Genomic DNA, 13323 nt, shown 5'->3' with positions numbered 1-13323 from the left:
AGAACTAAATAATTAAAACAATCGGCATGACAGATAATCTAGCAAAGCGATAAAGAATCGCACAGTAAAGTTAGTGCACCTTGTGTGATAACGTGTATATGAGGAAATGTTTTGAGTTTTAAATCGTGGGGAATATAATGGTGCTGTGTCCGCCGTTTCGGTGGTCTTCTAGAAACAGATTTGACCTGACAACTGCTGTTGCTGACAGAAGAAATGTTGGACGGCGGGAAACATTCTATGTGAGATATTATTTTTCCTTCGCAGCTATTTTATAATTATTTGATTTATTACCAAAATATTCAAGAGAAAATGAAGCAAGCCATCTTAGAACCAGGTCATTTAAATAAGGCATAAATGTGTTAAATTATTATATTTAAGGTGTGTTGTGAGACTAAGAAACGAATAAAATCAAAATTATCATTTGTAATCTTGATAGCTCTGATAATACTCGAAATCACAGCTAATTTAATTTTAATTAATGATTGTAGAGGGCTGATTGAGAAATCGTAATACTTGACAATGACCGCGACATTGTCTATGATAAGAGAAAATTTGATCTTAATGTACCTAAGGTATCGTGGAATATGCTGATGCTTAAATGAATATCCTCAACCTGCATCAGATGCACACCCTTCAATACCCTGACTTTAAACAACTCACTTGAATTAGCTAAACGTTTTTAATGTATTGTATTGCTTTCTTCCTTTCTTTCGTAAATGTTTGAACCTTTTTTTTTTATTATTTAAGTAAGGTATAGAAGTACGAAATAAATTCCAAAACCAGTTCGACACTTTATAAACTGTTTTAAAAAAAAATAATGTTTTTTTAATATATTTTATAGTATATTATTTAATGATAAGATACATATATTAAAATTGCGACCATACGAGAGAATAAGGAATGGTATTTTGAATTGTCTTTGTGTCTTTCTGGTTGTCATATATGTATAATATTGCAGAAAATGACCGGTCATAACTCGATAATTTAAATAAAATAAAATAATATAATAACTTCTACTTCCAGGGTCCTTAAAGAAATTCATAAGAATTCTTAAAAGGCCGGCAAAGCAACTGCGAGCCTTCTAGCTATGTATAGTTCTGTAATTTATAATCTGGTTGAAACAAAAAAATAATTAACGATGAAATCGTTCAATCGTTATTGATTGCCTTTAAGAAATATAGTATAGAATGCTCACTTATACATATTAGGATTAATTTGAGTTTTGCGTTCGATGTCTGTCACTGAGGAATGTGTGTGTATGAGGTGAGGCAGAGGTATCGCATACAAATTACGTGTTTATGACCTGTTTTTAAAGTAGGCTCAGACTCCCGTTTACGAATAACTAGTACAATTGGAATTATTCAAATATAGTTTTGTATATCTACAATAATGTTAAAAATAGTTTTTTTTTAATATTCCATCAGTCAGTTATTAGCGTAAGTAAGATATTATAATAATTTTGTAGTCAGCATTTAATTAATATTTAAATGAGCATGGAAAGAGTTGAATAATCCTCTAAAATAGGTAACACGGTTAAATAACCCCGGGTAACATAAGGGTTGTTTTCAAAACCGTAACAGGATGCATGAGACTCGTTTGATGTCACAATTCACAAAGGAACGATATCCCCAATCTTTGGTGGAGTCAGAAGAGTTTTTTACCTTTATATACTATTTTTATGGCCTAGCAAAAACTTATATCAAGTATCAAGTTAGCCACAGTATATAGATGATGTTTACAATTTTTAGGATCAGTTGTTTAATATTATCAATGCGTTTTGTGCCATAATTTCGTTTCACATATCGATAGAATTTTAATAAAAATCTATATATTTCATACCAAAATTAGTCCTTATATGGAGACAATGTATAAAAGTTAATTAGATCTCGGAACTAATGCATGTATCTAGTATTTTATGGTACTGTAAGCCTTACAATAATAATAATATTTATTACATAGACCATTCTAGGATAATTGCTTTTTGTTATTTACCTAAACATCTAACGTATGACATTTCTAATCGAAGGTTCTACCAGAGACGTCTGGGGACACGCAAAATGGTAACACGGAAATTTATAAAAAAAGCCTGGTTGTTCCTGATGTTGGCTCAAGTAAAAATTCCAGCTACATTAGTGTAGAAAGCGAAAAATATAGAGAGAGCCAATTGAGGGACTCTGACAGTGGATCAGAGGATCAAAAAATTAATTCCGGACGCAAAACAATATCTGAAATCGTTCAAAGCAATCCCGAAAGGCGGATGAGAAGGAAACGTGGTGTGATCGCTCCTCATGCACCGCTTGACAACTCCAGATCTCTAACAGATCTTCAGTATGAGAAATATGCTAAAGACGAAGAGTAAGTGATTCAACATTTTTTTTATTGTATAAATCCCAATATCCCAGACTCTTGTAGTGCGGGACCTTATTTTACATATATATTTTGTACAAACATATACACACATACATTAGGATATTTCCTAATAAATTATCCACATACACAAATACAAATTCTTAAAAGGCCCGAAAAGCACTCGCGAGCCCTCTAGCATCGAGAGTTTCGATGGGCGGTGGTATCACTTAATATCAGGTGAGCCTCCTGCCCGTTTGCCCCCTGTTCTATAAAAAAAAAACATAAATAAGTACATATTTCTACTATAACTAGTAACTGACAAATTCATGGTTTTATTTTTTATAATTTATCGTGTCAAAATAACTGGGATAAGTTATATATGAAATAACTTACAACTTGTACAAACTAGGCCCAAAGTCACATACGTATGTATATCATTTGAAATTCGATATTCAAAGTAGTATTGTTTTTATTTTATTTTTTACAGAAATATATAAATCGTGGTTTGTATAAATATAACCATAGCAGTCTTAAAAATTTAGATACATTCTATGTAACTACGATGTCAGTAGATAATATACCTTGTATAATCATTCACCAGAAATTAAATTTTCAGATCAATACAACAAATAAAAAAGGCTTTAATGGCGAATGATTTCTTAAAAAATATAATGGATGAAGATAGACTGGGAGCCGTTGTGGAGGCCATGAGCCCTCAGGAATTCCCTGCTGGAAGTCTCATGATACGAGAGGGAGAAAGTGGCAGTCATTTATATGTGTCTGCCTATGGACAGTTCGAGGTGTTGAAAGGTGGTCAAGTGGTGAAGAATTTTGGACCTGGAGAAGCATTCGGCGAACTGGCCATTTTGTATAAAGCAAAGCGTTTCGCGTCAATACGGTGTAAGCGGAATATAACTTTCTAATAACTTGAGTACCTACTCTACTTTGAATTGTAATGTATATAATTTGTTTTCATGGACCCACCTAAACAAATAAACATCAAACGAACCCGTCCTTCATTAATTAATGGCGTAGGCGTAGATAACACGATGACGGCAAATTTAAATTGTAAAACATCGCACGATAATTCAATGTTGGTCTTAATAAACGCGAAGTAATCGAATATTAATGGAATTTGTTCCCTTTTAAATGAATACATTTAAAAAGAGTTAGTTTAATTCGAGCATTGTTGGTCTAGTGGTTTCAGCGTGTGACTCTCATCCCTGAGGTAGTAGGTTTGATCCCCGGTTGTACACTAATGGACTTTCTTTCTATGGGCGCATTGAGCATTGAGTGAAGGAAAACATCGTGAGGAAACCGACATATCTTTGACCCAAAAAGTCGACGACGTGTGTCAGGCACTGGAGGCTGATCACCTACCTCTTAGATTTAAAAATGATCATGAAACAGATTCAGAAATCTGAGGCCTAGACCTAAAGAGGTTGTAGCGCCACTCATTTTTTTAGTATAATCCGCCAATACTAATTAAAACAATAGTTTTTTTTAAATTATTATAAATGTTTTAAGGGAATCAATTTTGTCTATGTTATGTGTCGTGATTATTTGTTTTATAGTTGGTACTTGGTAGGTAAATACTCTTTGGTTTTCAACGATTTTGAATTACAAATATAAAATTCAGGCATAACAGAAGCAAAAGTATGGACTTTGGAAAGGCGAGTTTTCCAAAAAATAATGGTTCGAAGTGGGCGTCAAGAGCAGGAAGACAACATGCGGTTCTTATCCTCTGTCCCACTCTTGCAAGGAATCCATCCAATTGAGCTTGCAAAAATTGCTGACTTTTTAAAGCGGGTAAGGATATATTTTATCTATGGCAATGTATTGTACAATAAACAATATATTTTTTTATTTAAGCGTAACAAATTGTGAGACGCAATAACACACAAATATTGATAATTGGAAAATGATTGTATGAAAACGTAAAAGAACAGTATCTTGAATTTTTAATGACTGAGCGCTCAGTGAAGCGAAAATTAAACACTTAAGATATTACAAAAACGAATACCTACAAATCGTACGAATTTATTATTAATTTACCGCATATGACATATGATATTAACATATACAGGAAATTTATACATTTATTGGTATACAAATACTTTACAAACCTAGGACTGATAAGGAATCGTTAACCTCGTTATTGTTTCCGTAAAAAGGATTTATGATTAAATATTAAATCGCTCCCGGCGTATTTGTTTCATACATAGAGTACTCTCAATAACCGTAGCACTGATATTGACTGATTATATGGATCAGGATTGCGATATCTATTGAAGGATAAAATTAGGGCCCTAAAAATATAATAGTCAGAAAACTGCAAATTATTGATTCAATTTATTAATCTTACAGGAATTCTTTGCTTCTGGTACACCGGTGGTACGTCAAGGTGACAAAGGTGATAAGTTCTACATCATTAGAGGCGGTACGGTCGTGGTGACTAAGCGGGATGGTGATGGAGGGGAAAGACGAGTGGGTCTGCTTAAACGCGGAGAATACTTCGGTGAACAGGCTTTGCTGCATGAGGACCGACGGCTTGCTACTGTTACAGCTTTAGCTCCAGGAGTCGAATGTTTGACATTAGAACGCGGGTACATTAGCAATTCATAGAATTAATTCATTCATTTAATCATTCTTTATTTTAACAGTACAAATTATTAAAAGCACATAAATTTACAATAATCGAAACTAATAATGAAATGGTCAGCTGAAATGTGAATCTATGTATTTTTTAAATGTTTTTTGTGTGCATTTAAATACACATATGTGGCGGCATAACTTCTAAGTTATTTAAATTACTTTTTACTATTTAAATTCAAGTAAGTCCACCCAAACTTCGTACTTCGTCTCTGTGTGTCAGACAAAGGTCTACTTGTCGATTAAGAAAAAAATATCAAGACATGTTTAGAATCTGAGGTCAGATCAAGGCCAATCGCCACCGATTTACCTTTTTAGATAGCTTTGTAATTAATGCTTAACGTAAAACAGATGTCTACATAATAATCAGCTGTTGTCGTGACCGCCATCTTGTTTTATATTATTATTCAACTCGCTGGCTTTCAATCTGACAATGCGAAATGTTTTCGACACTGCTTTATTTAAATCAAAATGGTAATAGATACTTGATTGAATATCGATATTTAATTAACTACCTAGAGATTCAATTAACTCTCTTATTTAACTACTTTACCGCAACATATACATAGTACTAGAACTTGTAACTTAGTTTGAAATAACCATCAAGCAACAATGCGCCAATGTTTCCTATGAATAACTCAAAGTATTTAAATAAATGTTACAAATGTATTTTTTCAGACCATTTACAGATTTATTAGGAAATTTGCAAGCTCTCAAAAACGTAAGACACGCTGTGCCTAGACCATCACAACAAAAGAAGACTTCGGAAGTAAAGAGTGGTAATTTTTCATTATAATCCTTTCCGGGAATTTCTTTGAACTTGAAAGATAAGATTACTAAGTGCGAGGGTAATTAGTTCTACGTTGACTCATAAACAATCATACGTTGATAGCGGCTTATATGAATGATATTTGAATTAAAAAATAGCATTCCAAGATATTAAGCTATCACAAAACAAAATTAATATACACAGTAAACAGAATTTTATTTAACTAAATTTTATTTAACTAATGAACGATGAACTATTGAGATTTATAAAAATATTACAACCATTTTGTGAGGTTCTATATATATATATACATATATAATAGTTACATAGTAACAATTTTAGTACCCCCTTCACAGATATAGAAAGAAGAAATGGTGAAGCCATGACGGTTCCATATTTAAATAACGTTAAAAAATTATGGGATTTTTTTACATAAAATTTATTTCGTATTGAATACTGTTTTTTTCATAAAAATACTATAGAATCTTACTCACAGCCACTTGGAAACTTTTATCGTCTTTAAAAATGTTTAATTTACGGAGACTTTAAAACAATAAAATTAAAGAGAAAAATGACAATACCTTACATTTAATTTTTCCCACAGAGGTTTAAAAAATATGGTATAACTTAATCTCTCTTACATTTCTAGAATATGAATACATAGAATTAAAAGACTTGGATATTGTGGGAACGATGGGTGTGGGTGGTTTCGGTCGAGTGGAATTAGTACAGTACAAGAAAGATACATCAAAAACCTTTGCGCTCAAATGCCTTAAGAAAATCGATATGGTTCAACAGCAACAGCAAGAACACGCGTTTAATGAGAAGAATATTATGATGTTGTGTAACAGTAGATTCATTTGTCGGTAGGTGGACTGTTACTACTTTATAAAGGTACCGGCAAACTTCTTGAGCATTAAACAAGGGAGTGGGGGAAAGTTTTCGCATCGTATCGCAGCGCGGGACACAAACGCCAACTGATTTACCAATCACGCGATCGATACGTCACTCTCCCCCCGCCACCTCCGTCACTGGCGCAGAACATATGTTCAAGATGTTTGCCTGTATCTGTAATATTACAAACATTAACACATTAAAAACTTTTGAGACTAAATAAGTATTTAACCTCTAGTTAATATTCAAGTTGTGCAGTAAAAGTGAAGTCGAAACATATAATTAAAACAAATATCCCGTCGATGAAAAACTGCTTGCTTATTTTCAGATTATATCGCACATTCAAAGATAACAAATACATTTATTTCCTAATGGAGCCAGTGTTGGGTGGCGACGTGTGGACAATACTGCAAAAGCAACGGTACTTCCCCGAGAACATTGCACGGTTTATGGCGGCTTGTGTGGTGGAGGCTTTTCAGTATCTGCACTCGAAAGATATAATTTATAGAGACCTTAAGCCTGAAAATTTAATGTTAGATAGGAAGGGCTATATCAAACTGGTAAGTACATATCTAGATAATAATAATAGCCTTTATTGCTGTATAACCTTTATTTATTTATTTACACTTATACTAAACATACAAGAGCAGGTTACATAATTTGGTATTAGGTATTAGGCAACGGACTTATCGCGAACAAGCGATTTCTTCCAGGCAACCCTAATATGGAACAATAAAATATACAATAATACGTACGGTCACGGTGACTGAAGACAAAGGTGTTAAATGTCAAAAAGTATTACAGCTGCAGAAAATGTTGTGTTATCTGTATTTATTTCCCCGGAGTTGGTATCGACTGTCGATACCAACTCCGTGACCACGCACGCTGTAAAGCACGCGAAACGTCGGTTTAAATTTAAAATTATGTACAAATAATTATAAGTTTAAATACAATAATACATAACTATAATCCGTAAAAAAGTGTTTTTCTTTAAATGTGTAAAAGTTATGTAAATAAAAGACAATACTATGTAGAATATCCCTTATCATAAAAATAAAGACCCAGAATATGCATCTGTTTTCTTGATAATTTATAAGTATTTACAGGCACAGGTAATCGTCCATTAGGGGTCAACAAATGTCTTCGATTTTTGGGCTCTAAGATTTCCATACCGTATATACCCTCACCGTATCTCAACTTTCAATTGTATGAAAGAAATATCCATTGCTTCACAGGACTTGAATGCACTACTCAGAGTTCAATGAATCCATTTTTGACATATGGGAGTCATATATAGCGCTTATTCCCGACTTCTTCATAGGAAAAATTTCATTGTACGTTTCATTTTCGTGAAGTTTATATATTTATAACTTCAGTTGTTTAATTGTATACAAATTCATTATACACTCCCATATGTAGTGGTTGTATACTTATAATTGTTTTCACATTGAAATGAGTGTACTTATGTTTGACACGTGATTTACCTATTGAAGTGTGGGAACTTAAACAGAAATAAGATCTTGAATAATAACGACGTTATTTATCAAAATTTACGAATTTAAGGAAGTAGGTTCTAAAATATGATATAGCAAATTGATGATTCAATTGGAAAAATAACAATATTATTAAAAAAAATCCACACATTATATTAATAAAAAACGGTAATATTATAATTTTGAATAAGCACTTATCATAGGAAATATGTATATAAAAACTTAAAATGTAATATCAAGCAATTTTGTAACTACATTTAAACCTATCTAGTGCTGGGCAGACTACTTCTAGTTAATTTAATATATTTGTTTAAAAAAAAATCTTTGATGATTTAAAAGAGTACCGAAAGTTTTTTATGCCGTCTTGTTTGCCGATGAGTAGGGATGCCTACAGGTTCAAATTTAATGACGTGGATTAAGTGATACCATGATGATCTTATGTTCCAAAATAAACATATTTTATTTTATTTTTAATTTTACCATGGAAACCCTCGGAATCAGGGGCCATTCTTTTACTCGTAAGTCCCATACTAAATAACGATTATTAATTCCAGGTCGATTTTGGATTTGCTAAGCGTTTGTCATCAAACAGTAAGACATGGACATTTGCAGGCACCCCAGAATACGTTGCACCAGAAATCGTTTTAAATAAGGTACTATATTTTATTCTTATAAGCTACAACAAACTAACATAACTGAGGCTGGGTTCAATTCCTGCTGAATGTACATACCGTACGTATCTTCAATAACATATATATGTAGTAACACATATATACGTAAATGTAAATGGTCATTTATCTTCAATAACATATGAGAGAGACTGGGGCTCTCAACCAACATTTATTCTGAAACATAAGATGTCATGTTATACCTTTAATAACCTTCATATATTGTAATTTAATACTTATGAGTTGTCTACTGTATTTATTTAATTATTTCTATCATTCAAAGTTATACCTTAGCTAATTCATCCTCTGCTTGCTAGAATCTGCTTTACAACTTTGACTTGTTACTTATAAACATATCGTACTTGTTTTTCACTTTTATTTATAACTAGCGGTCCGGCTTTTCACGGGTGGATTTTTTTTTTAAATTTTGGCATAAATGCCGGACATACCTAAATAATAATGTACTTAGAATAGTGTATCGCTGGCTCCCTTTTGGTGCGGGACTTGATTATTGAAAACAAAAATGATATATTTTATTATATTTTAGTTTTTACACCTTAGGTTACATTGTTTTAGTAGGGATCCTTATTTTTTTCGTGCAATTAAAATTGCCTATATTTATTAGTGATAATGTAGAATTAAAATGGTGAAAGAATTTTTAAAATCGGTCCAGTACTTTTGAGCCAATTCGGTAAAAATTTAAATACAAATCTTTCCTCTCTATAATATTAGTATACATACTGTTTTTCATCTCTTTCGTGTTATTTTACAAAAATGTTTTTAAAATTATAAACACTCATTTTCTTATTATTTATTATCAGTTTCTGGACATCCCAATGCTGTAGTATTCACTTGATCATGTGTACCATGCTACGCTTAATTTGCCGCTGACACAAACCAATTAAACAATTTAAAACAATAAAATTTTGCAGAACCATTGTTGCATCGTGGTATTTAAAAGTTTAGTCACTCTTGCATTTGCATTTGAAAGAGGTCGTTCTGAATTTGGACTTCACAAACAATAGTATTCTTTTGATGTCTGATTTTTCTTCCGTTTCCGGACATTTATCTTCCTACATAATATACCTTCATTAGTTATCTGCAATTTAATCCACATGCATTTTATCCTATGCCTAGTCACCCGGGCCCGGGCGGTCGCCGTCAAGCCTTTAAATAAAGTCCCTTTTTACGAAACGGGAGATTTAACACTTCCATCCTGGGTCCATAATTAAAATAAAAAATTGTGTGTTTCTGTAATAGGATTTTCGTTTTGATTTTTCGAGATTTCCTATTATAATAAAATCCTTGAATTTTACTTTAACATGTAGTTCTCGTGTATATTAAATTTAATCAAGTGTAATCAATACACAATGATAATTTTCCTATTAGGGGCATGACCGCGCAGTGGATTGCTGGGCGTTAGGAGTCTTCATCCACGAGCTGTTGGTTGGCAAACCACCATTCAGAGCTGCAGGTGGTGATCACATGAAAACATACACTCTCATATTACGGGGTATCGACGCAGTGGCCTTCCACCCTCGAGTGCCCAAGTCTGCTCAAATGCTCATACGCAAATTGTGTCGTGCTGTACCCGCAGAACGATTGGGATATTTGAAGAATGGAATAATTGATGTTAAAAACCATAAGTAAGTCAACATTTTGAAAGTAATTTTTCACGGGTGAAATGTGGTTTATTTTATTTTATTTATTTATATTAAATTTATTCATTTAAAATTATGTTTGCACGAGTTCACTGAATAATTCGAAAACATTATTTTACTAAAAACTGATGAAATTCCTCATGCCCATTCCATGTCTCAAAGACTAGTGAATCTGAAAAGGATCAAGTCGTTTCTGTTACGTTTGACTCATACAAATAAAATATATGAGCTCTTAAACAGACCCAATAACATTTTTGCATCAGTTTCCTACTTATTTTTGTGAATACATTTGATGACCCTCCCGAAATAAGAAATTGCCAGAAGTTGTATACTAAAGATGTGTTACCAATGTGGCGACAAAAAGTATAAATAAAAATGTAGGTGAAAGAAATGGTGTCAATAATATAACATCAACTATGACCATGCACCAATTAACTTCACTTAACGTTTACCCATATTGGAAATTCCCAACGCCGATTATACGCGTGAATCATGATCCCAGTTAGCATTCGAAATTCAAATCGGATGTATGACGTCATACAAACGAAAGTCGAACGTGTTGTTTTGAGGAAGGACAGCCGTCACACTTTTTTGTATAAACAAATATTATTCGGAAAATTAGTTCCAAAATAATGTCTTGGTTTTCTGGCACACAATTTCTTTTATTATGTAATTTTAAGGGATTATTATGAACATGAACAATAAATCCGTTGAATTGCATACCAAGTCTTATCTGTCTCTTTTCATCACAAAACAAATAAGAAAACTTAAAAGGTTGAGTTCGAGTTGGTTTTTTTTGTTTTTTTTATAGCCTATGAAATTTCACAAAGGGATTTTTTTGAATCGGTCCAGTAATATTAGTAGCAATGGCCAATATTTATTAATAATTATATTATTAGATTCTCTTTTGAAAATGAAATATTAATAGTTGTGAATAAAATATCGGATTTAAACGTAGTACTCTATTCGTGTACGCTTACAACCGAACCGTTGATAATTCAAATAAAAATGTATTGTTTTTTTAATTTCTAGGTGGTTCCTCGGTTTTGACTGGGAAGGATTAAAGGATGGAAAACTGAAGGCACCATTAATTCAGCCCGTATCCAACGATTTAGATTTATCCAACTTCGAGAAATATCCTAAAGATAAATTACCCCCAGACGAGACTTCGGGATGGGATATTGATTTTTAAGCGTTTTATATGTGGCTAAAAATATTCATATTAATTTAATTATATAAGTTTTAAGAAGTGTGTACGTTGTATGTTGCGACTTACCAATATATTTAGAGTTTATCTGTTAATACTAAAATGGGCCTAAATATAATGTAAAATTCATGTATCTTTATAACATATCGAACTATTATAAAATATATTTTTACAACAATTGCAGTTAATTTTTATTACACGTAGCACTTAAGATTAATCACAGTTGTATTCGCTGTTTCAATATGATTGTTTGTATCAACTATCAAGCTATGAATTAAAAGGTCACCAGTTGTTCAATACAACGCGATATGGGAAACAATTGAATAGCGGCTACTGTAGGTTCTTCTGGTACTTACTGCCTTATCAATAATTAAGTTTTTTAATAAAAAAATCTATACCTAATGCAAATTTTAAGCTCTAGTAACTTAAAATACCATGTCTTTAATAAAATACAATATTTAATGTGAACAGCACTGATAAACAAACAAGAGAAAAAATAGGCCAAAAATTAATTTAGAGAAAATCGATATAAAGTAACTATGGTATCCAGCCCATTTAACAGAATGCTCAATCGGTATAAATAATAGGTATAAAAAATAAATAATAAATCGGATATCGGTGAGTTTTGGCCAACAAACAAAGAGCAATGTAATATATTTCTTTTTTAAGTCAAGATATATGTTACAAAATTGTCAAGTTACTTTAATTTAAAGCTTAGACCGATTTTATAATTTTATAATTATTCAATTTCAAGGGCCTAATTTATTAATTATTAAACACTTGTTTAATGCCAGACGTAAATATAAGCAATCTCTGCCAGTGAAGTAAGCTATTTAACCCTAGAAAGATAGTCTGCGTAAAAATTACGCATGCGTTTTGGAAAAATTGCTCACTTTCTAATTAGCGCGAATCCATAGCTGTGCGTTTAGGACATTTCATTCGTCGTTGGGAGCTGCCACGTGCCGTAAGTGTCAATGAGGTAATTGCCACCGATTTTGAAATATAACGACCGCGTGAGTCAAAATTACGCATGATTATCTTTATCGTGACTTTTAAGATTTTGGCTTATATGACATTTTTATTGTGTTTCGTAACTTTTAATAATTTATATCATAACTAATATTGTTATTTCATTTTTAAAGATATTGAGGCAAATATATAACACAATGGGGAGTACCAATTTAAACGAACATGAAATCCTGGCCGCTCTTATGCAAAGTGATGATGCTTTCGTGTGAGGACACCGACAGTAAAGTAGCGGACCACGACAGTGAGTCAGATGTGTCAGTGATCAGAGTGAGATGAAGTGCAGAGTAACACAGAAGAAGGGTTTGTAGACGATATACAAGAAGAACAGCCGACGCCAAGCGGAAGTAATATCTTAGAAGAGCAAAGCAGTACTGTACAACCAGTCTCCACATCGGCCTTTCGTAGGATCGTAGCCTTTCAACAGCGGACAATTGGTTTACCTCAATCCCTTTGGCAACAAGCTTGCTCCAAGAACCTTATAAAATAACCATTGTGGGAACCATACGATCAAACAAACGTGAGATACCGGAAGAGCTAAAAAACAGTCGCTCCAGGCTAGTGGGGACATCTATGTTTTGTTTTGACGGAACCCTTACTCTCG

The 13323-nt window shown here is 32.7% G+C and overlaps 1 protein-coding gene across 1 annotated transcript; it reads left to right on the top strand.

Annotated features, from left to right (window-relative positions):
* Window positions 1-32: 32 nt before the first annotated feature.
* Window positions 33-11872, top strand: LOC110996423 (cGMP-dependent protein kinase, isozyme 1). Its single transcript, XM_022264076.2, has 11 exons — window positions 33-239; window positions 2027-2355; window positions 2966-3249; window positions 3989-4158; window positions 4717-4955; window positions 5680-5780; window positions 6420-6636; window positions 6993-7224; window positions 8712-8810; window positions 10215-10471; window positions 11519-11872. Exons 1-11 carry the CDS (start codon window positions 138-140, stop codon window positions 11676-11678), a joined length of 2190 nt encoding a protein of 729 aa, XP_022119768.1. The 5' UTR covers window positions 33-137; the 3' UTR covers window positions 11679-11872.
* Window positions 11873-13323: the final 1451 nt, after the last annotated feature.

The sequence above is a fragment of the Pieris rapae genome, chromosome 7 (assembly GCF_905147795.1).
Source record: "Pieris rapae chromosome 7, ilPieRapa1.1, whole genome shotgun sequence".
NCBI lineage: Eukaryota > Metazoa > Arthropoda > Insecta > Lepidoptera > Pieridae > Pieris > Pieris rapae.
This window is presented reverse-complemented; position numbering and strand designations above follow the sequence as displayed.

Coding starts and splice junctions, on each gene's coding strand:
- LOC110996423 (XM_022264076.2), top strand. CDS start 138: ATGGTGCTGTGTCCGCCGTTTCGGTGGTCTTCTAGAAACAGATTTGAC. Junction 3,250..3,988: donor GCGTTTCGCGTCAATACGGT/GTAAGCGGAATA, acceptor TATAAAATTCAG/GCATAACAGAAGCAAAAGTA. Junction 4,159..4,716: donor TTGCTGACTTTTTAAAGCGG/GTAAGGATATAT, acceptor TTAATCTTACAG/GAATTCTTTGCTTCTGGTAC.